Genomic DNA, 26,260 nt, shown 5'->3' with positions numbered 1-26,260 from the left:
CTGGCCAATCAGAGGGCTGTTTCACTCACACACCCTCCAGACGTCTCCATCCCAAACACCTTCCACCCCCGACTGTACACACTCCAGTGATACAACCAACTCTTACCAACCCATCCCCCAGCTTGCTTCTTCCATCCCTGAGCAAAGACACAGCACGGCTGCTAAGTTGCTGACAATGCATAGCTGTGCACGTAAATATATGACAACACTGTGGTAATAAACGTTGGGTAACATAATAGATATATGTTGAAATCAGTGAACTCAGACAGTAGGCCCAGTATAACATACAAGGGATCTTAACCGGGAAAAGAAGTGGAGAAAAAACAAGCCTGTCTTTCTCCTTTGTTTGTCTTCACTGTGAACAGTCCTCGAGGCGTCACCAGCAGAAGCTCACACACCACGCAGAGCACGTAGGCAAACAGCAATTACCCAATTCAGCTTACTGCTGCAGTGTTACCACAGAGAGAGAAGGATTAAATAGTTAACCGAGGGTTCCAATGTCCAGAACGCGGTCCTCCATACAGCACAGACGTGGAGGTACAAGGGACTTTAAAAAATAAAAACATGGAAAAGAGAAAAGACAGACAGATATGCTGCAAAACTGGTTTGACATTAAACTACGCTAGTGTAATCAGAAGGATCCTAAAACAATACGCTGCAAGAATACAAACAAAGGCGCTGTTGCTTATTCAGAAAGCACGAGTGTTAAAAGTGAGTGTTGTCGTTGCAAATGAGAATTTGTTCTTGATCAATTTTCCTGGATAAATAAAGGTTAAATAAAAAAATACCTCATGCAGATTAGAAGAAGGTTAATCTGTCATGTCCCATTTCCCCAATATAATTTACACCTTGAGAGCAGTCAGATTTAGCGCCAGTGGGTAAAATATTACAGGATGTATGTTTTTTTGTGCACATGCCTGTAATGGCCGTGGCACACCAACCCGATAATCGGCCGTCAGACAGTCAGGCGATTGTCGGTGACTCGAGTCTGTTCGATGTGTTCCGTGCCGGTGTGGTCCGGAGGGGCCGTCGGCCTTCATTTTGGCCGACCTGACATGCTCGGTCGGAAGGCGGGAACTAACTATTCTAATTGGTGGAGTGCAAACCCCGAAACGAGGAGCGGGATGAGCTGGACTAATGTCTCTCAAAATCTGACTAAAATCTTTTAAACTGACCTTTGTGGATCTGAAATGAAGACAGATTCAGCAACTGCATGGCCTATTTCTCCTTAAAATAATTCAGAAACACGTCTCGATGAGTAAAATTTAGTAAAATATGAGACTGTACTCTGAACAAGCCACCATGACAGTCTGGCTTTCCAGAGCTTTCCTGGTTTCTCTGGCAATTTCCAGAGAAACCAGACCTACGTGATGTGTTTGTCCAATCAGCTGCCGGTTTTAATTTTTGGGCGACAATTCAGATTAGTTGCTGTTCCGTGGCCCTTTTTTGACCAACTCTGGGAGACTGATCAGTCCAACTGCCTTTTCTGCCGGGGGTTGTGTGTCAGGGGCTTGAGCAAGTTTTTCTCCAAGTGGACTTTCAGCTTTTGACCCTCTCACCTTTAGTGAACCGTAGTCCCTTTCCAGCAAACTTCTCTTTCAGGGCAGCAACAAATTTCTCCCTGATCTTCTCTCTCTGTGGAGAAAGTGACAAGGCAGTCAGACTTTGCTGACCTTGTTACTGCACACAAGACGTTTATATTCATTTAACACACTGGCTACCCTCGGTATTGGTAACTATTATCTTCTTTGCTCCCCATGAAGTTAAATGTGTGCAATTTGTAATGTTCAGATCATGTTGTCTCATATAATCTTAATATACATTATTTAATGTATGAACTTAGCAAAGGATCCAGCTGCATAAATGTTAGCAGGTGGCTGATGGGTCAAACCTCTCCTCCTCTGCTGCTATCTGCACATCGCCCCGGCTCTGTGAACCATCAATGGACGGCCTGTTAAGCTGTCCTGAGAGCTCAACATTGTTTGCCCTCCGTCTGCTTAATTGAGCACGTCATGAAACAGAGAGGCAGTCTGTGACTCTCAGTGTCTAATGTGTTATAATGCATAGTTTTAGTTTAGTTACTGAATTTGGCTATGGTGCATTTTAATAAAGTTTTAATTTCACTGCAATTTGGGTTAAAAATGACCAGTGCTCCCATACAGACCGACATGCTACAGGTCCAACAGCAGAATAAGCTGGAACGTTACATACAGCCAATGGTGAGTGGGTGCAATATTTTACCTATACACTTGGACACTTTTAATCTGCTAATGACTAAAGTACTTTACCTTGTCGATTTCTGAGAATTCGATTCGCTCCTCCAGCGTGCAGCTCCGACCAATGGGGGAAATGTTGAGCATTCCATTCCTGAACTCAATGAATGTTCCCCTGAAGGCAGAAAGGGACGCACCATTAACAGACATGTTACAGTAGTAGTGGTAGTAGAAAGTGGTAGAAATGGTAAAAATGTTAACAATCGCGTGTGCAAGGATGTGTTTTCCTGTTTCAACAGGTCAGTGCTGATGAATAAAGGCATGTCAGAGGTGTGTGTGTGTGTGTGTGTGTCCCCTTAAGGGTTAATTTAACTAGTGGCCTGGCGGTCTTGTCTCACCTTTTCTTTGGCAGCTTGATGAGCCCCATATAGCTGAGGCAAAAGTTGATCAGGTCCTGCAGCAGCTCCTCCCCAATCTGGTTCTGAATGGCCTGATGGGATGAAAATGCACTTCATGAAAATATCTATGAATATTTTTTTATTTTACTAAATTTCTGTAGATATTCATAATTAAGTATCAGGAAGTACATCAAATGAAGGCACAACAAGAAAAGACAGAACAACAACAACAACAAAAATTCAGAATTTCATGAAAATTAGAGTTTATATCTATAAAAATACACATTTTTCCACACTTCATAAAAATAACAACACATGATGGACTGTGCTCTGTTCCCATTGTTGTGACTGAAACAAATTCAATGTATTAAATACATTTCCCCCTGTGCATCAATACTGTTTGTCAAGATAGAAGGAAAGACATCAGTATTTAACTATCTTAGCAAGACCTCCTTTAGAACCAATTTGTAGAAAGAGGTTACCTTAATGTGGTCTACAAGAAAATGTTTTTTTCACAACTGTCTACTAAACATAACCAATTTGGCGCTAATACATTATTTAATTTGTCTTATGTCTTAGGAGGTAAACACACTTTTCATCAAAATGTAAACAAATGAAGCATGTCTTTAGTAATACTATGTATTTGTCTCAACACAGATCATGTGAAAAGTGGGGCTCTGAATGTTGACTTACATGCTTTGAGAGGAGTTTCCCATCTTTATATTGCACTGTCCCGTTCTCAGCAAATACATAGTCAAACTTGTGTACCACTGCAAGAGAGGAGACAGGTGGAATGTGGCTCAATGTTCAAAACCTACACACTTAACCAAAATAACAGCAGCTCTTCCATTAAGGGCCGAATACAGAAGAATAGGACAGCCTGCTATAATTACCTTGTAGCAGATTACAGTGTATGTAACACTTCCTAGAAAAGCCAAATTTAATCTGTTTGACCTTCCCACTCACTTTGGCCTTTGGGTGCTCTACAAACAACACTGCGCAGGAAAGGTCTGCAACTTTACCTCATTAACAACATGCGTTGATCACTTATAACACACACACACACACACACACACACACACACACCTATAACATAGCATAGTCACCTGCAAAATTATGTATGGAGGCTTGTAGAAGCTAATAATATAATTACTGATGGATTGTGTGTGACAAATAACAATAAATGTTTTGTTTCTAACTTGGTTAAAAATGTAATAAAACATGGTATTGGGATTAACTGTTAAGTGACTGAGTTTAAACAGGGTGTAAAATGCTTACCATCAATAACTTCAAAACAACATGAACAGCTTCTCAATGTGGTCTCAAGTCATATTGAGTGTCGTTTTAGAGTACAGGTCACCACATTATCCAGCTACAACAACATCAAAATGTGTGCATCATAAAGTATAAAAAGATTCACCTTTAGCACACTTGGCAAGGTTCTGAAACTACATGGCTCGTAATATTTTACAGACAGTAAAATAACAGACAGTTTTGGGTATTATCGCGGTATTTTTAAAAGAGTGTTCAACGCCTTTAGCAGCAACCTTTTCTTGCACTTTCTGAAGACAGAAACAAACTGTCCTTCAGCATTCTTATAATAACTTATAATGCCCACGCTTCAGACTTATGGATGATTTACAGCCGACGCATTCAAGTGTGTGCGCACCAATGTGATGTCAAAATGGCGTAGATCTCGCTCACGCCTTGTACAGTGGATCTGTTAGAAGGATGTTGTGTTTTGTGTCTCTCTATTACGTGGCACATCGGCCTAAATCCCACATTATTCCCAAGGACCGCCCTCCCTGCTCTACTCTCTGTAGACTGGTTTCCAATTAGCAGAAGATAGAAAAAACTAGTTTGGGGTCATGCAGTGTCATCGAGCTGATGTGATACAGCATACAGTGTATTAACCTTCTGTGGTTAAGACAGGATGAGGTCTGCTCACCATCATCCCCCTCCCCGAGCTGCTCAGCTATCTTGGAGTAGTCTGACCCTCCCACGATGCCGATCTTCACTTTCCTCCGCAGAGTCTGGAAAAACGCGTCCAAATGTGGGTCGATTTTCTGCAGATTACAGGAAAAAGTTATTGTTTTGAGTTTTCTGATAAAACTCCCTTTTGAACACACATACGCACACACACACGCCTGAACACGTATCACTTGTCATTAATAGCTTAATATGTGTGTTGCACTGTGTTATTAAAGTGTAATTATACAGAGAGAACAGAGAAAAATGGACATGACTGCAGACTTTGCCTTTAATTTGCCACAGATTATTTCAACATATGGATGAAGCTGCACACAAGGGAGATGGCATTATGTAATAGCTTGGCGCTGACACAAACACACACACACACACACACACACACACACACAAACAGACATTCTTTACCCTATACGAACCCAAGCATTCAAACTCAATGCCAAAAGGAAGAAAAAACGAAGCATGCGTCATTACAAAATAACTTGGACTGAATAATAAGAGATGATTTCTCCCCTAAACCTTACATAAATAACTGTTGTTGAAGACAAAAACACTAATTAAAGCCCATGTGAGGTGACAGTATCAGAGTATTTTCTGTGTGTATTTATGCAGGAACTTAAATAGGTCACACAGATACGACCACGCAGTCCCTCCATGTGTCACAGCATGCGTGGGGTTAATAGTAATTGGGTAACACTGGCGTTTGTGAAGGGTAAAGAAGGAAAGAAGGAAAGAGATTAAAAATGTAAAAACTGTGTATGAAGGAGAAGGATATGAGGACAGAGTGTACTCTCGCATTCTGTCTCCCACACTGAAAATGATTCAGAAGCAAATTATAAAGGCAGAGGAGCAAGAGGAGCAGAGGAGTTATGAAAGCTTATAACCTACAATAACCTATATTATCGATTTTAGATGAATGTGAGCTCACCTCTCTAGGTGGTGTCAACGTACCGTCCACGTCAAACAGGCAGAGGATGTTTCGGTCCGACGAGAAGCCGTTGGTTCTCTCCATTTCTTTTTCTCTTAGTTTTTATCGCTTACAAATTGGACTTTTGATTGCAAGCGTCCCAGGTCCACGCACGTGCAAACAAACACGTAAGCTAATAATACACATTCACGTCAGGCAGAAATTAAGCGTGTTCAGCAGTCAGTTGAAATATAAAAATAAATAAAATAGACTTAGTTAGTTAGACGCTGACAGCAGCTTCTTCTTCTTTACCTTTCAGTCTACAATTCTGCTGTCTCGGCTCGGTTCAGCTTGGGTCAGTGAAACCGTTCAGCTCACACCAACAAACACGACGTGCTGTACGTAACGTAGTGTTTTGTCACAACACTGTAACTCGCCCGGCAGCCAATCAAAGCCAGGTAGGCGTGACGTCATCAGATGGGCGGGGCAGTTGAATTTACACGCCAGTCAGGAGCCAGCTGGCCTTTTACCTGCCAGTGAAAGTGATGGATGGAGCAAAGAAACTGACCAGGAAACCACAGAGGATGTGCAATATAAACAGTAGTGTTAGACAATATTTATCAATGAGGATAAACTATATTTCACCAGCATTAATTTATTCAGTCTCCAGCTGTAATATAGTTTCTCCAATGTAAACATGCATCAGCATCTTAATGGAAATAAAAAGTAAACATACTAAGTACAAACATGAGTTCCAAAAGGGGTAATATGACCTTATGAAAGACATTTAGCAAAAATATGTCTTGAAATTGAATTTATTTGCAATTAATATTCATTTACAAACCCACTTAATTAAACCAGTCACAATATTTCTTTCGTTTCTCCATTCTTTTGTGTTTAGCCCCTTTCACACATTCAGTCTTTCACTGAACTGTGCATGGACATTTACTGCATGGGTCATGTGTGAATGGGACCAAGGAGCTTATGTGGGAAATTTGCCCCACCAATGTCCCACTTCAGGACCTAGTAAAGTTCCAGGGAAACTGCTGGTGTGGCTGTGGTGCAAGCAGGAACATTGTAATTAGAACTGGTGGGCTGATCCTTCCCCCATCTGATCTGGCATTGCCATGGCAAGAGCAAAAAGTTGCAATGCAGACATGTCCCTGCATGTGTGAATAGTAATGTTTACTGGTGATTCCTGAAGGGTTTTCCCAATAATTTACCACAAACTATGTGTAAAAGAAGCTTTAGAAATACTATTTTCACAAAGTTTACGGTCTTGTATTCAGCTGAGACTTCTCTTCATTCCAGTATCCATGAGCATTAAGATTAATGTAGCAGTTGTTACGTCACTTTACCTTGCAATTTTTGCCTACATATGTTCTTGTATAAAATGTTTTAAATTCTATTCCTATCTTGGTTTAGCTTTTTTGTATACCTCTTATTATTTAATCTATTCTCATCTAATTTATCTGTACTATTACTGTCTTTGTGCTGCTGTAACAACCAAGATTTCCCTAAAGGTTTTCAATAAAGGTTCATCTTATCTTACAGAGATTGTGTAATTGTGAAATGTATCTCATATTGTTCTGTTGTTTCACTAAAAAGACCCTATCCGGCAGGCTGTCTTGCCTTTGTTTGAGAATTTTAGAAATCTAATCAAATGTTATCTATGATTTTATGACTGATTGTTGGAAATACTTAAAGCATGTTGTTACTTTTCAGAGAAAATGCTGTGCAACAAATGGTAGTTACATCAAATTACCAGTCATCATCTTTACAATGTAAAGCAATTACAAGTAGAAGTTTGGACATCCAAAATCAGATTTCTAAAATGTCCAAAAAGGCACAAGCGCAGCATCTCATCTGAATTAAACCACAAGAGGGCAGAACTAGCTAAAAAGATGGGGATGGTACAGAAACCAGAACAACCAGAACTCCAAGTTAAACACTGTCATTTCTCACCATCTTTTTTCAAAAGCACATGAAGTCCAGGGCCGGATAAACTGTGTTGACCTAAGTGAAGAACTGGTTGTGTTTGCCAGAGGAGGGCCGTGCCCTCTCCAACAAAAAGACCCCGGGCCCTTTGCATTACACGCACAGTATGTGTCAAAAAGATTGTCTGAGTGTTGAAGCAAAAGCAAATAAACTGGAAAAGCTCCTCAGAATAAGTTAGTGGAACTATGTCTAAAAATTCATCCTTATTTAGATTTACATAAAAACTAAAACAACAAGACATCGTAAAATAAATAATCTCCCTGAGGGATCAATACAGTATTCTGATTAGATTCTGAAATTACCATAGTTTAAAAAAGAATGTCAAATTATGAAGTACAGGAAACATTGAACTGTAAGCTTACCATCCTAAGTACAATTTGTTCTTGGAATTCTTAGAATTTATTATTGAAAAGATAATAATAATAATAATAATAATAATAATAATAATAATAATAATAATAAGTACTTTTCATTGTTAAAATCAATCCCAAAGTGCCACAGAGTAAAGTAAAGAGATTGATTTGGATTGACAAAAGGTATTTATTGTGTGTGGGTCTCCTTAAGTAACCTGTACTCTTGCATGTTTGCATTTAATCATAATAATGTCTAAAATGATTGCGTTAGTCACAACATTTTTGTAGTTGTATGTGATGTCCTCCCTAGCACTGTATAAGCAAAACAAATCAACATGTTCAAATTGTATGAGAAAGGAGGCAGCAGAGGGCAGTCATTGACTGATAATAAACAGACTAATCATTAGCTTTGGAAATAATGAACGAGCCTCATTATCTCATTTTGACCTTAAACCCCACGCTTCTTCCAGTCACGGGGTCTGACAGCTTTAACCTTTATTCATGTGGATAAGGCTGGTTGTGTAAAAAGTCTTTGTGTAAACAAATCCCGTGAAAAGACCAAAACCAACATTTGCTGATCTGGCTCTCAATTCTTTACTTTTGAAACGGGTCCCCCCTAGCCCCAACCCCTCTTTTGTTCCTACTGAAGATGTTAATCTCTAAAACACAGTTCATAAAAATTTTATTTTATTTTTTGAATAGGCTCATCACTTTCATGAAACAGCCGGGCACTGTAACTATAATTTAGCAAAAGTAAAAAATTTGCTTATGGGGACTATTTTCAGATTGTCAATTTTCATTGCTTTGCATCTTTCCCTGGTTTTGAGCATCTACATGCTTCAAATTAAAAATTGAACAACCAATTAAACATTTTTGGAGAAAAGTGTCCGCGTGGAATGTCCCACAGTCCTGATACCACAGTGGTTCAAACAACAACCCTGTTCTTTGCTGATGTATTCATTGACTGTATATCCAAACATCATCAACATAATGAAAGCCCATAAGTGTTGCAATTGGAAATTTCAGATTTCTTCTTACCTCAACCCTTTTCTTTCTTACGTGTTTAAGTGCGTACATGTGTTTGTGTGTGTGGCCTACATGCTTACCTGCCTGTGTAGTTGCTCCCTGACATACAGGCCTCCATTAAAACCCCTCTCTTATCTACCTTCATGCAGAAAGAAAAGTGCTCAGTTGGACGTATTTCCCAATGACAGACACTGTTGACAGCATTCAGTTGCTATTAAACAGCCCCAACAAGACAATAAAACAAAGAGTATTGTTCCTCTTTAACATGTTACCATTTCCTCTGCCTGATAATATGTCAGAGTGTGTTTGGACAGAAAACCTCTTCACATGAAACCATAATGGGACTTAATGGTTGTGTGCCCCAACTGTGCAATTATGACGTCATCTATGTGTGTTTGTTTAGGACATTTACGACCCCGCAAGGTAGTGGCCGGACAGGATGCTTAGTAATGATGCACTGAACAGGAAAAACAGAAATTTAAAATGGAAATGTTAAGCACGACTCCAAATGTATATAAATGTTGTTTGTTTTCACACAGCGTGATAATGTAGCCAATTTGTGATCTTCCATGAGTGACATCCTATAGAAAACTTTTAAAAAAAAGTAAATTCACCTGCACAAATGTAGCTTTTATCTAAATGACAATTCTTGAGATTCTTCTTATCAGCAGAGAAGCAAAGAGAATAAACCAGTGTGAGAAAGACAATTCAGTCATGTAATGATAAAAGAGGACATCAGCAAGATTTAGGACTGGCAATAGGACTACAGTGTGTTTGTAGAAGATGTGTTCAATTCATGGCAATCCATTCAACAGACATGTAGAGACACAAATGTCAACCTCTTGGTGTTGCCAGAGGAAAAGTCATGAGATCACCAAAGTTAGTAGGATTCATCGCCTGAAAACAATGAATGTCTGTACAAACTTGTGTGCCAAACAATTTTGTGGATGTTCAGATACTTCTTAGGGTTAGAGAAAAGTTGGACCTGCTGGTGGCGGCACAGGATTGCCACAATCAGTAGGATTCATCTTCTGGGAACCATGAATACTGTGCCAATCCATCAATTAGGTATGAGATATTTCTCAGCATGAGTGAAGCCCTATACGTGCTGGTGGTGCTACAGATTTGGGCACAGGTCTTACCCTCTGGGGATCATGAATGTTTGTGCATAGTTTCAAGGCAACATATAGAGTAGTTGTTGAGATATTTCATTCTGGACCAAAGTGGTGGACCAACTGACTGTATGTCCAACCGTTCCCATACCTTAACCACAGAATAGGTTAAGTGTCAAAACTGTAAATATGAAATATGCTGTATACCCACAATTGTGTTTCTTGTTGGGTGTCGACCTCTCTCTTAACACTTTGTAAGGAACATCTCACCCGGTGCGAGGGTGTGACTCTCACATTCGTTTTTAATAGTTCTTGGATGTTCTTGTCTTGTCTTAACATTATGTCATATTATGTCATATTTGTATATTTGTATTTTGTATATTGTGTTGACATGTGCCTTTATGTATATCGTTGTCTATTGTACAGTATGTGTCTATATTACTATTTGTCTACTGAATGTTTACTACCACATGTATATTTGTTGAATGTAAAGAGGGTTAACACCTACCAAAGTCAAATTCCTGATGGATGTAAGCGTACTTGGCCAATAAAACTGATTCTGATGATAATTCATTCATTATTGGATGTGGAATAACAAAAACAAAGAAGATAACCTCATCATTTAAGTGATCCGTTAATCAGAATCACTTTTATTATGACCTCATCGCTGCTATGCTAAACTGGTTGTGATCATTGTGATAATCTGAATGCAGATTTAATCAGGTTGTGATGACATTACTAGCACGTATAGATACAGTAACCACAAGTAATGTGTGTAAGTCTTGGTTTTGGAGTACAGACTGTTTTAACCTTTATTTTTGTATTTTTACCAGCAGGTGAAATGATTTCATTTTTGGTTCAGTGTTTTATTGTAAGGATTAAAGTTGCTTCTTTCAAAATGAGGTGACACTGGTTTATGAGCAGTTGGGCCAAGACTTTTATAGGCTTAATCCACCCAGCTTTTATAGCAGACAATATTTATCAACTCCACACAAGCCTTCACTTTTATGGCCTTCTGTGACCTTTGCCCCTCTCACCATGCAAGCTTTCCGCCACCTCTGCTTTGAACAATGAGTCTTTATAATGCGCCAGATTGTGTCAAAATACTAGTTGAACTGTTTCCACTCCCTAAACACATACTTTTTTGTTGCCAGTCTATAAGTTATGACTACAACCAATCTGCACGTGTCAAATGAAAAGCGGGCAAAGATACTGGTGATTTGGTCTTGCTTCAGGTTGTTAAGGTCAGACAGATCCCTGGTGAAATGGAGATTTGGGAACAATCTTCGATGTTATAGTGATAGTAGATGTCATGTGGAGGCAGGCCTAAATTTTATTTTTTACTAACGAATGAATTATGATCTCAATAAGTTTCCAACTGAGTCTGTCTAGATGGAGTGTGAGAGTCTCACCTGCCCTACCTTCCTTCTGACTGGTGCACCGGCTGTCACTTAACTGTTGTTCATTAACGTATGGAGCATAGGTAGACCAGTCCGTACCAAGGTGGAGGATTATTGATCTCAGGCTTTCACTAGACGAGAAACTGTGTTTCTTCTCTTCAATCCATATTTTCTTTTGTATTTACTGAAAGTGGTTGGGTGCCCAAGTTCTAGATTTTTTAAATTCTCTTATCTGGATGCTGGACAGCGTCTCAAGAGGCAGTGAGACTTCTGCTGAGTCACTGAAGAACCCTGTTCACTTCTGTTTTTGGACTTACGCCATCACGGAGAGGATCTCTTCAGGCGGAAGAATGCAAAAACCTGCCTTCAAACCATCTGTCTATCTGAACAGGGTTATATATTCTTTTGACATGTAGAAACAGTGGAAAAGACACAGAATTCGGAGAGAAACAGGAACTTATCAAGGAACAAGATGTACAGCTCACACTGTTTACCTTACCTGGGGGTGTTGATAGTGGCGGTGGTCGCCGACCAGATGCTGGAAGACTGTTTGAACCGTAAATACATCATGAATGTTGTGGTACTAGAGGACAACACTTATGCGTGGAGTCGACCGTTTGTGCAGGCGGCTGTGGAAAGAGCCATAGAAGAGGACTGGCAGGAGAACCTTAAGCATGGTATGAACTATATAAGGCTGAATGGACATCACAGATAATCTTACAAACTAGATCTTAAGAATTATCTTTCAGAAGGAGGCAATGTAAATTTTATGAGTCAAGTGACAGCTGGATATCAGTTTAAATAGCTGGCAGTCAAGTAGTAGCAGCTTCTAGAAAACCATAAAACAGAGAACTACAAAGTCAAGATGGCTGGGTATGAATGTCTGAACTAATCTCTCTGCTAATGGGTAACAAGAGATGTTAATGAATACTTAATTTAAAATTAAAATCAAGATTGTTTATTTTTTTTTACTTGTTCATACAGAGGATGGATCTCTTTTGGAGGGTTAGGGGTTGTTTTCAAGATTCAAGATTCAAGATTTAAGATTTCATTGTTGTCAAACCACAGGAAACTATAGTACACTTAAAAGAATAGAGTTGAGTTATTATTTATATGAATTAAAATAAATAAATGCTTAAATGCCTATATAGGTTTGAGGAACATGTAGAGTGATAAATATAAATATATAGCGTTTAAAAAACTGAAAAACATAAATATCTAGATATCAGATACATACAGTTGGAAAGAGTATAAAGTATAAATATCCATTTTTAAAGTGAAATAGTGTAGACTGTTTTAGTGTTTCATTGTTCAACAGTCTGACAGCAGTGGGGAAGAAGCTGTTGTTGAATCTTGCGGTCCTTGCTCTCAGACTGCAGTACCTCCCGCTAGAGGGGACTATGGCCAGGGTGAGAGGGGCCCTGATGATGCTCTTTGCATTTGAAAGGCATCTTTTCTGGGCCAGCTCCTGAAGGGTGGACAGAGTAGTCCCAATAGTCCGCTCAGCCATCCTCACCACTCTGCTCAGCGCCTTTCTCTCTGTAGCGTTACAGTTCCCAAACCAGACAGAAATGTTGCTGGTCAGAACACTTCCTCTGGTGTCCTTGTAGAAAGTGCTCAGGATGGATGGACCGAGGTGGGCCTTCTTCTACCGCCGCAGGAAGTGCAGACGCTGCTGTGCCTTTTTAATGAGGGAGAAGGTGTGCAGGTCCCAGGACAGGTTGTCAGCCCCGTGAACCCCCAGGAACTTTGTGTGTTTTACAATCTCCACAGCGGTCCCATTGATGTGGATCGGGGGGCACGGGCAGATTTCTCCTGAAGTTAACCAGAGAGTTCTTGTTCTCCAGGTGTTCCAGGTTAAAGTGCAGTGAAGTGGATATGGCATCCCCAGTAGAGCGGTGTGGGCGGTAGGCAAACTGAAATGGGTCCAGTGCAGGGGGGAGGGCAGATGAAAGGTGGTCCTGTGCCAGTCTCTCAAAGCACTTCATTATTATGGAAGTGAGTGCAATGGGCCGGTAGTCATTTAGACTAGTGATGATGGGTTTTGTTGGAACAGGGATGATGGCTGAGGTTTTGTAGCATGAAGGCACAGCAGCCTGACTCAGGGAGATGTTGAATATGTCTTTGAAGACATGAGACAGTTGGGATGCACACTCCCTAAGCAAGCAGCCAGGTATCATGTCTGGACCAGAAGCTTTGGTGGGTAACATTTTCATATTAATGAACGTCTGTTAAATTCACTCCATTGCCAAATAGGTTGCTACAAAGCTAATTCAGACTGTCAGCTCCACACAATGCTCTCTGTGATCGGTTCCAATGTGAACTATTCATACAACTGAAATAAACACAGCTAAATCCAGCACTAACCAGTGGGTCCAAACCTCCTTTATACCAGGTCTATAAATCTCTTGCTTGAGGGTTTCTGACCTTTCACTGATGCTTTAACTCCATTTTTGGAAATGAAGCTGTTACTTGTCAACCAAAGATGCATGTGATGGGAATAAATTGTTCAGATGAGTTATTATTTAAAGTCATGTCCCATGATGAATTCTACTCTTACTGCCATCATTTTGTCAGAGGCTAGTCATTTTACTACCAAATGAAACTGTTATATTCTGCATTTTCTTTTCATGACCCAAGATTTAGACTTTAAGATGACGGCTAACTACAGCGGGTTTGACACCACCATGTACAACCGACAGGGCTGTGGGAGCAGCACCTGTGAGGGAGTGGCAATACTCAAGATGCTGCATGTGAGTGTGGTCAAAAGATGAGCTGCCTAAAAAGTGTTTACATTTAAGTGTTTATCTCTTATCTTTGTCCTCTTTTGTCATTTCTCAACAAAAAAAAAACTGTGGTTGCACTGAGAAGCGTTGGGTTGATTTTTTAAGCAGTAATAAAAACTTCCCATTTTAAGGGTTTGATTGTTCATCATCCCTAGATGTCATAGCTCACTGAAATGTAAAATTACAAATGAGTAACTTTGTCAAGCTGTTCTAGGACAGTTTTTGTAGGAAACTGTCAATTATTAAAAACAATTGATTTATCTCCATCAATGGCACTCTAAATAGAGTTGTTGTAGGGGATGTTGAGCTTCTAGTTTTTTCTTTAGTTCCTTTATAACTAGTGTCTGACCCTTGGCAGTGGTGGTTTTTGGTTTCACACAGTAAGTGACACACTTACAACACTTCTTTGATGACAGAATAACTGCATGTGCTGTATCTTTCTGCAGGATAATGGTGATGTTGGATGTGTTATGCTGGGGCCTTCCTGCACTTATGCCACCTTCCAGTTAGTGGAGTGAGTATGACTCTGTTTCTCTTTAATTATACACCACAAAACAGCTGATTGACTTTCAACTTTTCACCCTGTTGTCTTCCTCAGTGAGGAAATTGGCCTAACCCTGAGCATTCCCATCATTTCTGCTGGGAGTTTCGGCCTCCCATGTGACTATAAGTCCAAACTGACCCGAATTCTGCCTCCGGCACGCAAGATTTCAGACCTATTATTCAACTTTATGAAGGAAGTTTTGCCATTTAAGGAAGCTCCTTGGAAGCATGTCTATGTCTACAAGAAAACCATTAACACAACTGAGGACTGCTTCTGGTGAGCCAACACATGCAAATCACCTGATTGAGCTTTATTCAGCCCTACAGCATCTGTCACTTTTTTGTTGTATTACCTTGCTTTTGCCACAGGTACATTAGCGCATTGCAAGCACCCTCGGCCAACTTTGCCAAAAGGACAGAGAGAGAGATGCTGCTTGGGGAAGAGGAGATGAAGGCGAAACTTACCGATAAAAAAAGACAAAGCAACAGTGGGTATTTTGTTTGACTTACAGTACATATTGTCTCTATAAAGCCCATTTAACCCACGTCGACCAAAGTCCTGTACGGACGGAGGTAGGTAAAATCAAAACGAAGAAGAAAACAAAATAAACTTTCAAAAAGCATGCAGCTATGGGCACAAATATACAGCTCACAGGCATATGCATACCAAAACAGATATCAGACACATCAGGAGACACATCAACCTGAACTGAGTCAACCTGAGTCCATAGAGGGGGCAAATCTGATAGGGACAGTCTATGGGCCGCAACAGCACGGTCACCCCTTAATGTATCTCAATCCGTTAACCATTTCTTCCTGAGCTGTCATTCCTTCATCAAAGCTTAAAAACCAAATGTCTATGTTGACATAATCTAATATATCTAATCAGAACAGTCACAACATTAGTATACATTAAGTGGAAAGGGAACAATACTGGGCCAAAACCTAGTGTATTGTGGCCAAATTGTTACAGGGAGAGTCAGCTGTGTATTTCTAGCCTAGATGGTGATACTGAAATACTATAACCAGTGCTTTAAAAGAGTTGTGTTAAATGTACAGTACATACAGCTCAAACATTTCCATTCCTGTTTAAGTGACACTGATTTATTTATTTCAGTTTTCATCTTATGTGGCTGCCTTGACGACATTGTTACCATAAAGGAGAAAGCGGGCCCAATTGATGAAGACATCATGTTCATTCTCCTGGATATTTACAAGTAAGTCTATGATCTCATCGTTTTGCCCATGCAATGTCTCTTGTCCCTCTCTCATGTAATAGATGTGCAACTTATTTTTCTGTTCAAAATTTAGAATATTAAATTCTAAAACCTCTAGAGATGTAAAAGTTTGAACGTATAGAAGTAACACTGTTCACAGTGACACCCTTCACCTTCCTCCAGCCCTGAGTATTATGTCAACACAACATCCAGTAAGGGTATGGAAGATGTAGTGGTGATCACTCTGCCACAGAGGAACTACAGCTTTGCAGCACAATCATCATTCAACAACACGGTGAGCAGCAAATTTAACAGGACTGTGTAGGGAAACAGGTTCTTGAGTAAAACTTTGACTTTTCTTTGTCTATCTTTCAATTAAAGATAAATGACTATGTGGCCGGGTATCATGATGGGGCTCTGCTGTTGGGCAAAGTACTCAGAGAGAAAATTCTCAGTCAGCAAAATAACAAGGGATCTTGTAATGTGCCTCTGAGTGACCACCCTTTTGGAAACGCCTCCTTTTACGGTGCGTACGATGAGTGATGACTCAAGGTCACACACTGTGTTGTTTTATTGTTAGTTTTATTGTTACATATTGCAGTTATGAGATTATGTAAAAAGTCTTCTTTAGCTAAGTACGAGGATAAGTACTGGGTCCTTTTCACAGTATCCTGGATTGCACATTGTTTGTTCCCTAGGGTTTGCGTTTTTTTAAAGTCTCCAATCTCTGGTGTCCTTGAAGGCACCATCTGAGTTGCCAAAATTCTCCCGGATTGCAATTGCAGTACTATGAAACTTTTTTTGATGAATGCAGTTAAATGAGTTTGATAGGGTTAGGGTTAGACTCGTTATTTGAAGGTCTATTTGTAATTGTGTATTACATTTTTTTCATTAAATAATGTTTATATATTTGAGCTTTTTAATAATTTTCAAATCCAAAGCAAAGACATTAAAACTACTCATTATGTTTTCATTTTTCTGGATACATTCTCAAATAAAAATAATTGTAGCTGAGAAATTAACAATGCTATCTGTGTGTGTGTGTGTGTGTGTGTGTGTGTGTTTGTGTGTGTTTTCTTCACATAGGTATGGGGGGACACTATGTGCTTGATGAGTATGGTGACAGAGATGTTAACTTCTCTATGATTTACACGTCAACTGTCACTGGCAAGGTTAGAATACTGTCAATTCAGCAGTTCACACAGTCAATGCACACATTTGTTTTTATACTTTGTCTTTTTCTCTCTCCAGTACCAAACCCTGTTAGTGTTTGACACATCACAAAATAAAACCATAATGACAGACCCAAACCCCGCCCTGCACTGGAATGGTCAACTGCCTCCTGATGTGCCAATAAATCCACATGGTAATATTACGAATTAGAGATATAGTGTAATTTCATTGTCTTTGTTCTGAGTACGGATGTAAAAGCTTTTTTGTTAATGCGTCTGTTTGTGTTTATATGCTTCCAGACTTGAATTTGCAGGATGTGATTGTGATTGTTCTGAGTGTTAGTGTTGTCGTGGTGACAGCCATCGCTCTCATCTTCTACAGGTAAACAGCATACACGTATCACAGACGTATCACATGTGCTAGATTTAGAATTTTAGCATCAGCTGCATTTGCCGAACAGGAACAGTTTTTTTTTTCACAACAGGTGGTTTTAACTGCAGCTCAGAAAACTGAAACACCAGAAAAATTTGTGATTTCCTCCATGTTTACATTAGTTCATAATGCTGTTATAAATGTAGTGATGGGATGCACTCTAAAAGCAAAAGAGTTACCCCATAAATATCCCCTGTGCTCATAATGTGTGTATTTACACTGTGTGTGTGTGTGTGTGTGTCTTTGTGTCTGTGTGTGTCTGTATGCGTGTCTGTATGTGTGATTAATGCTAGGCAGAACAGGAAACAGCGCCTTTTGCAGAAGAGGTGGTCTCACATCAACCCTCATCTGATTGGTCCGCTGGATGAGAAGGAGGTCTCTCTGAAGGTAAACAGCCTCATCAATCAGCTGTTTCCTGTAATTTAGATACAGGGGTCAGAAACCTTTCTATGATGAGCGATAACAATGTTTGACCCTATTCATAATAATGAACATATGTATAATAAAACAATTCCAATGTTTAGGAATACACTAAGCTGCCGTCTGTAGCCTGATTTTTTTGGAGGTACACAAACTTAATGTTTCACTTGAAGGCAAATGAAATGTTAATTTTAAAACTAGACACCGTCTTGGGATGGGATCAAACCAGTCGCAGTACCAAATTGGACCAGGGGCGTAAAGCTGGGGGGGGGGGGGGGGGGGGGGGGGGGGGGGGGGGGGGGGGGGGGGGGCAATGCTTTCTTCCCTACTTACTACCATCTACTTACGGCACCCGTACTCAGACCACACCCATCTTTGATTTGGGCCTTAATTCTTTATCTCAACTACACACCTGTAAAGTTTGTAAAGTGACCTGTAAAGTGACTGCATTTTTCACAGTTATCGGGCAAGGAGAAAACATTACCAGCATTGCTGTTGCGGCTGTTAAACACTATTGTGTGGTCTTGAAATTGGATGAGGTCACAAATAAGAACAGTAAAATCAGATTAGTGTGTGTGTTTGTGTGTGTAACAGATCGATGAAGATAAGAGGAAGGACAGCACCTTCTTCAATCACAGAGGCCGCTATGACAAGAAGGTACCAACAGTCCAACTTCTAAAATTCAATTTAATAATATAGTTATGACAAAAAGGAAAAGAAAGACATGACGTATCTTATTTCTTTGTATTCTTCAGCCTGTAATCTTGAAAGAGCTGAAGCACACGGACGGAGACTTCACCGAGGACCAGAGGATTGAGCTCAACACTGTAAGACACCACTGTGTCAGGCCAGTTCCCTGACCCTACCTCTGCCTTTCTCTCCTCTTTCAGCTCCGCATTAATGTCTGTGTGAGATTTGAGATATTTGTCATGTCACAGCAGGACAAGTATGTTTCCCAAGTTTCTTTTAAAAACAACCTTTCTGTCCAACCTCCCTACCCATCCCGACCCTTTCCTGTCGCTTCATCCTTGCCTCCTCTTCATGTTTCAGCTGCTGCAAATAGATTACTACAACCTGACCAAGTTCTACGGCACGGTGAAGTTTGAGTACGGAGTGTTTGGGGTGTTTGAGCTCTGTCAGAGGGGGTCCCTCAGGGTGAGTGCAGACAATCACTCACACTTTGTTTTGCATATCCCTGCATTTATTAGTCAGATCCTGCTGGATTAATGTGATAATTTTTTTCCTGCGGATCCACAAAATTGATCAACATCGTGAGATAGGATCTTTTAGAACCTTTGCTATTTCATCAGAACTACTAGGTTACTTGAAATAAATACTTGGAACATGTATCCAAGATATAGTCTATGCAATTTATTTATTTTATTTTAATAACAATATTTAGTTAAGATATAAGGGCTAAGTGATCTATAGTAGTTACATATTTGTTTGGTCTTGTATTTTACTACTTTTATTTTACTACTTGGCTGACTTAAAAGCATCTAAAGAGACCTTGCTTGTTCTTTTTTACTGTATTTTTTCACTGTTACTTAGTTTGCTTAAAGAACAGTTATTTTGTCATTAGGCTTAATTTTTTTATTTTCTTGCTCTGTGAACCTCCATTGTGAATTGTGCTGCACTGAATTCAACTGTATGACTTTACTTCATGTTACACACACACACTCATGAGAAAGCTCAGTGGCCTCCCTTCATAATGTCCAATGTTTGCTGCTCTCACACACACACACATACACAAACACCCTTGCTTGTGATGTAATTAAGTGTTGCACAGTTGCATTATAACTGAGTACAGAGAGCAGAGTAGTAAAAGTGATCAAATATGAACTTTTGTTTTTCACCCAGTACATTCTGAACGACAGGATCTCCTACCCAGATGAAACCTTCATGGACATGGAGTTTAAGATATCAGTCATGTATGACATAGCAAAGGTATGTTTTGCTTTTGTTAACAAAGTTTTTGTGGGCGTGTTACATATTCCTATACTTAACCAAATAGGAAAGCAATACAATTTCCACAGAAGGAAAATAAGTGAAGTGAAAAAATTGTCATTCAGTGATTTATTTTCGATCTTGACATGGTCATGATTTGTTTTAAAGGTAATAATCAGTTATATTGTTCAATGTATTTTTACCTCACTTGCACTGCATTTTAGGGAGAGTAGGGTGATACAACGAAAAACAACCAGGTCACTGCTGTCCTGCTGCTTTATATCTTTTACAGGGCATGTCATACCTCCACTCCAGTAACATCGAGGTCCACGGTCGCCTCAAGTCGACCAACTGTGTGGTCGACAACCGCATGGTGGTCAAGATCACTGACTTCGGCTGTCACACCATCCTGAGCCCAGGCAGAGGTGAGAATTAGTTTTTCAGTGAGGTTTATTAAAAAAAAAATCTCAAATCTGAAAATAGACTCAGCTCCTCTCCTCTCCTCTCCTCAGACTTGTGGACGGCCCCAGAGCATCTTCGTAAAGGTGGGGTGTCTCAAAAAGGCGATGTCTACAGCTATGCTATCATTGCTCATGAGATCGTTATGAGGTGGACCCCGTTCCACACACAGTGCTGCTCTGATCCTGCAGGTAGGTCTGGATAATTTGGGATACTATTACATAAATTGTGACACTAACTGTAAACAAGACAGGTTTGTTGAGATTGTTGGGATGTTGATGCGGAACATATCTTTGACCACACGGCAACCACAGACTCAGTAATCGTCCTCCGCTCTAAGTCCTGCTCGCGTTGATTATATTATAATGTCATTTAATCCTTAAGAGAAGCTCTACAGAGTGCAGTATCCCAGTGGGATGAGCTTCTTCAGACCGGACCTTAACTTTGACGGTGCATCAGAGAGGGAGGTCGAGGTAAGAAATCTGTTAAACATTGTAGCGATTGATGGTTCACAATGTAAAGCTGCTTGTTCAAATCAAGTTAAATCTTTTTTTCTTTTTCTTTCAGCTGTTCACGCTGATAAAAAACTGTTGGGACGAAGAGCCAGAGCGAAGGCCAGATTTTAAGAGAATAGAGTCATCTTTGCGTAAGATTTTCAGGTATGTCAATGCTACGCATTCAATTTCAATTCTTTCACTTCACACTTCATGGCCAAATTTTAGTGGACACCAAAACATTACACCTATACGTGTAATACAGGCCATTCAAGTTCTTCCACATCAAATTGAAAAAAAGCTAAATACTGTACTTTGTGATTTCTGGCAATATAAATCAAATGCACTTGACTAAACATACTAACCCTTCCATTAATTAGACCTAAGGCGCCAAAACTACGAAAACACAGGGATGTCCACATACTTTAGGCTCTATAGTGTATGCAATCTTTATTTATTGTTTATTGCATGAGATCATTCCTGCTGCACTACTCTCGTACTTGATTCATTTATGATAGAATGATAGAAACAGTGATTTTAATGTGACATGTTTTTCACTTTGACACAGTAACCTGCATAACCAAGCCAGTGAGACTTACATGGACAACCTGATCCGTCGACTGCAGATGTACTCCAGGACCCTGGAACATCTGGTAGAGGAGAGAACCTCTTTGTACAAAGCTGAGAGGGACAGAGCTGATCGCCTCAACTTTATGCTACTTCCTGGGTAGGTTTATACCCAACAGTCCTGACATATCCATTTACAGAGGATGACTGAAAAGATGTTTAAAGCTGCACTGATATATCTTTGTATTAAATATTACTGAAAAATGTTATATCCAAAAGGTTAAAGGTTCAACTTCACAGTGGCATCATAATGCTCTGCAAAAACATGTTTCTGGCCGTTAGTCAACGCCATAACTCGGAAACAGAAGAGGAGACATTTGGTCGGATACTGAATTGGAAACACTGATCTTAAACCTGTGGTGATTGCTTAGTTCAGGAGTGTTAAACTCAATTTCATCAAGGGCCACATTGGACCAAAAAGTACCTCAGCCATCACAGAAAAAAGCGATGCAGATATAAAAAAATATACAGTAGGTATTTATTTATACTGTGATTGAAAACATTGACTTTTCCTCATTTTCCTAATCTTGGTGCCTGACCTACAGCTTAAAGCAAAGCTGAGTTTGCATTTGCTACATGTCCATGGATTTGCATGTACATGTAGTGAAAAACAAACTGACAGCATTTTTTAATTTGCCATCAATTAACATGAGCATTTTCCACCTCCTCAGCCCGGTGGTGAGGTCACTGAAGGAGACGGGCAGAGTGGAACCAGAGCTGTTTGAGGAGGTGACCATCTATTTCAGCGACATTGTGGGATTCACCACCCTCTGCCACTACAGCACCCCCATGGAGGTAGTCGACATGCTCAACGACATCTACAAGAACTTTGACAGCATCCTCGACCACCATGATGTCTACAAGGTACTTCAGTCTAACTCCTTTATATCCTGAGGGTCTCAGACAGAATATAACTGCTGTTTATCTGGTTGGTTTTCTAACGCCTCGTCTTGTGAGATAGGACTTAGGTTTAGGCTTAACAGGAAACATTAATCTAAAGCCTTTGAGTAGTTGAATTTAGAGTTAGATTGGTATATATGGTTCATTATTATGTTTACTGAATGCAATACCATTTTTTTTATGCCTCCGGCTGGCATCCTGTTTTCATATTGTCCCTTCATGCGTACCTCTGTCCCATTCTGGTGAATGTGACATCTCAGAAACGCCTGGAGGAAATCGCTTCAAATCTGGAACACATGTCTCACGATTTTGGATGTCAAAGGTCAAAGGTCACTGTGACCTGATATGACCCATTTCTGGTCATAACTCAAGAGACTCTGCGCTAATTGTGACAATGTTTCACACAAATGTCTAATAGGATAAGTGAGGATATTTAAGAATAGGTCAAAAGTCAAATTCACTGTGACATCACAATGTTCTGCAAGACATTTCTCTTCACGATTCTCATGAAATGGCGTATGTATGACATGCCATTTTGCATGCCATTATTGGCATGTTATCAAGACAAGGGCAAAAAGCCGCACAGGGAAGTTGTTTGGGGTGGTGGATGGGTAAAACACAGGACTTTCAGAGTCTGGGGATCCTGTCCTGCGTCATGTTTCCTAAACTCAGACATCAGTTTATTTTTTTACTAAAGCCAACACTGTTCTTCTTTTCCTAAACCCAACCAGAGTGTCACGTTTCCTAAACTCAACCTTTGTTTTATTTTCGCGATAACATGGCGAGTGGTGTGTATGTTTATGCACGCTGTATACAGCGTAGACAGACAGATAGCTCAAAATGCGTACAGATAACACACCACTTGGCTTAAAGTCGGCGTGTATGTTTAATGTTTGGCAAGAACACTTTTCTGACCATTATTCAACGCCATAACTGAGAGGAGAGCTTTGGTAATACTGAACTGGTGATACTGATCTTGAAACTGGGGTGATTTTATAGGTCTTCTGCACTGCTGGGTTTAAGATAAGTGTAAAGCATGCCAAGAAAACGTATCTTTTGTTAAATTCATTAACATCTACACTACATATATTGTATAAGTCTGGACAGGCATGGATCTAAACTGCACGTGACTAATCTATTTTCTATCTCTCAGGTTGAGACAATAGGAGATGCGTACATGGTTGCATCAGGTTTGCCCAAACGCAACGGGGACCGGCATGCAGTGGACATCGCCCACATGGCCCTTGACATGCTGGCATTTGTCGGGACGTTTGAGTTGCTACACCTGCCTGGCATTCCTCTGTGGATCCGTATCGGTGTGCATTCAGGTAACATAAAGTCAAGATTTTGTCCTATTTAATGTAATCCTCTTTCTTTTCCCTCTGCCCCATGACATGAACATTTCTCACTTAATTAATGTTTTTAACAATAATGAGTTCCCCCAGCCAGCCTATGGTACCCCAGTGGCTAGCAATGGTGATAGGTTTAAACTGAACCCTGGGTGTCCTACTCGGCCTTTGCGAAAATTAAAGCTCAGATGGGCCAATCTGGAACCTTGTCCCTTTTGACCTTATAAGGGGAAATGTTACCTCCCTTTCTCTGCTTTGCCCACCCAGAGAATTTGGCCCACCCATGAGAGAGAGACATCATGGCTTTCAAATGAGCAAAGTGGCAGTTGGTCAAGGCCACACCCCCAGCCTACATCTTAACACCCCCATCTCTCCTCCTCAAAAGCTACAGACTCAAAAATGGCGCATACTAAGGAAAGCTCATTGTGGGACTGGCTCTAGTGGCTGGAATTCTGAACCAAGGCTGAAATTTGTGAAAAAGACTTTAGATACAGTATTAGGGGACCACTAAGGTCTTTATAAAAGCATCCAAAGAGCACCATGTCATGGGACCCTTAATGTTTGGGTACTGTGTACTGTGTGTAGGACCTTGTGCAGCAGGAGTGGTGGGGAACAAGATGCCTCGCTACTGTCTTTTTGGAGATACAGTCAACACTGCATCACGCATGGAGTCCACGGGCCTGCGTAAGAGACAAAACAAACACACAGACACACACACACACGCGCTGAGGCTTTGACTTATGATTCGTTCTCATGTCGTCCTTCCAGCTCTGAGACTTCATGTCAGCCAGTCCACCATCAACATCCTACAGAGGACAGACTGCAAGTTTGAGTATGAAAAAAGAGGAGAGACCTACCTGAAGGTTAGTTTGGCTTTTTTTGAATTCATTGACATCACATGCAAACCATACAGATAGTAGTAACTGCTCTGATTCTCTGCGTGTGTGCGTGTGTGTGTGTGTGTGTGTGTGTGTGTGTGTGTGTTTGTGTGTGTGCGTGTGTGTCTGACCAACAGGGTAAAGGCAAAGAGATGACATTCTGGTTGACAGGAGTGACTGGGGGAAAATACAACCTCCCAACACCACCAACAGCGTGAGTAATACATAGCTTTTAATAGATTTACTTCCCACATGTGCATCCATAATCTAAAATAACCCTTCATTACTGTCTAAGGGAGAACTTCCAGCGGCTACAGCAGGACCTGGCAGAGATGATCGTGTCCAGTCTGAAGAATCGTGAAGATGGGAGCGAGAGCGACAGCAGCCTGCAGGGGGACAGCTCGCCAGAGTACTTCCACCTGGCTGTTACTGACATCCCCAGTACCTACCTGTGATGAGAGAAACTTTCCATACAAACCTGGCCATAAAGGTGGATATTGCAGCCATGCGTCATAGTCTGTGTACCTGTCTGCAGTGACAGTGGAGCAGAGCAGCGATGGAACATGCAATGATAAATGTTCCTACCACAGGGTCTCAGTTCTCTCTTTCCCCTTTTGATGTTTTCCCCCCTCAATACTCATCCGTCTGCTACATACAATGAACGGTTTATAAGACTACATTTTTGTTGGAGGGAAAATCCTCCTTTAGATACTTATTACACATCACTGAAGATGTTTGTTGAGTTTTTTTGTGATGGAAGAAGGGCTATAAATAAGCCCCTGCATATTGTATTGTGTGGGGCTTGCATTTTTTTAATTTAGATAACATCACTGTAGCCATGTTGTACTCATTAAATTTGCTCTGTCATTCATGGGAATAAGAGAGGAACCAATAGTAAAACTGGCTGTAAGAGTAGCAAACATTGATTCACTTGGGGGCGCCAAAGTCTTACATTTTTACACAAATAATGGCAACAACTTGTTCCTGGAACTGTGTTGGGTGGCTTTTTATTATAAAATGCCTTTTGTAATTTATAGCATAAGGCAATGACAACTCACACATTGTCAAAACTACATGGATTTTAGTAAGAGTCCTGCTTTAAGATCCATGAAAAAACCAGATGGTCAATTATCTCCAGAAAAAATGATATTGAATAAACACTTCTCCTTTTATGTTTAGATGTTGCCTTCAGGAATCTCATTGATTGAGAAAGTTTGACCCAATATTTACCACGTAAAAAGCTTTTTGTGCTGCAAAGACAGTGGAACTAGGTGCAAAGCAACCAGGACCAGAGTTCCCTCATCAGACAGGTCCACGACATGACCGTGGAGCTGGTCCACGGCAAAACACAACTCACAGAAACGACTCGGCCTCTTGAATTGGCGAGAAAGCCGTGGCTGCAGAAAGTAAAGTCATGGCTAAAGAAAAAAGTCTTTAAAACAAATAAGGTTGCTCCAATCGACGCAGAGGAGCCCTGTCTCATCTCCCGGGGGACCATACTGTGCATCGCAGTGCAGACAACACATTGTCCTCAAAGCCACGTCCTGATCTAGAGGACCGCATTGTTCACATCAAGCTGTTTGTGGAAAGTGAACTCCAGATAGTTGACGTCTAAGATGCGGCTGATTTCTGGGACCATGGT

General features: G+C 40.4%; 2 protein-coding genes across 2 annotated transcripts in view; one reads left to right on the top strand and one right to left on the bottom strand.

The window, feature by feature from the left end:
* LOC117957479 (phosphomannomutase 1) overlaps positions 1–5,914 on the bottom strand; it is an 8,856-nt gene extending 2,942 nt beyond the window's left edge. Inside the window, exons 1-6 of the mRNA XM_034893246.1 lie at positions 5,526–5,914; positions 4,560–4,677; positions 3,305–3,381; positions 2,612–2,703; positions 2,289–2,388; positions 1,560–1,635 (exon numbers count right to left, since the gene is read on the bottom strand). Coding sequence (XP_034749137.1) covers positions 1,560–1,635; positions 2,289–2,388; positions 2,612–2,703; positions 3,305–3,381; positions 4,560–4,677; positions 5,526–5,609 — 547 coding nt within the window. The 5' untranslated portion in view covers positions 5,610–5,914. The remainder of the gene's footprint in view (positions 1–1,559; positions 1,636–2,288; positions 2,389–2,611; positions 2,704–3,304; positions 3,382–4,559; positions 4,678–5,525) is intronic.
* Positions 5,915–11,455: 5,541 nt separating this feature from the next.
* gucy2c (guanylate cyclase 2C) lies at positions 11,456–25,748 on the top strand. The gene is made up of 27 exons (XM_034893257.1): positions 11,456–12,070; positions 14,034–14,146; positions 14,626–14,693; positions 14,778–14,999; positions 15,092–15,210; positions 15,840–15,939; positions 16,123–16,234; positions 16,321–16,465; positions 17,026–17,111; positions 17,191–17,305; positions 17,412–17,493; positions 17,838–17,931; positions 18,559–18,621; positions 18,720–18,791; positions 19,015–19,119; positions 19,825–19,911; positions 20,204–20,336; positions 20,424–20,561; positions 20,755–20,843; positions 20,938–21,029; positions 21,433–21,591; positions 22,163–22,355; positions 23,545–23,719; positions 24,326–24,424; positions 24,509–24,603; positions 24,756–24,832; positions 24,914–25,748. Exons 1-27 carry the CDS (start codon positions 11,866–11,868, stop codon positions 25,071–25,073), a joined length of 3,198 nt encoding a protein of 1,065 aa, XP_034749148.1. The 5' UTR covers positions 11,456–11,865; the 3' UTR covers positions 25,074–25,748.
* Positions 25,749–26,260: the final 512 nt, after the last annotated feature.

This window comes from Etheostoma cragini, chromosome 15 (genome assembly GCF_013103735.1).
Source record: "Etheostoma cragini isolate CJK2018 chromosome 15, CSU_Ecrag_1.0, whole genome shotgun sequence".
Classification (NCBI taxonomy): domain Eukaryota; kingdom Metazoa; phylum Chordata; class Actinopteri; order Perciformes; family Percidae; genus Etheostoma; species Etheostoma cragini.
This window is presented reverse-complemented; position numbering and strand designations above follow the sequence as displayed.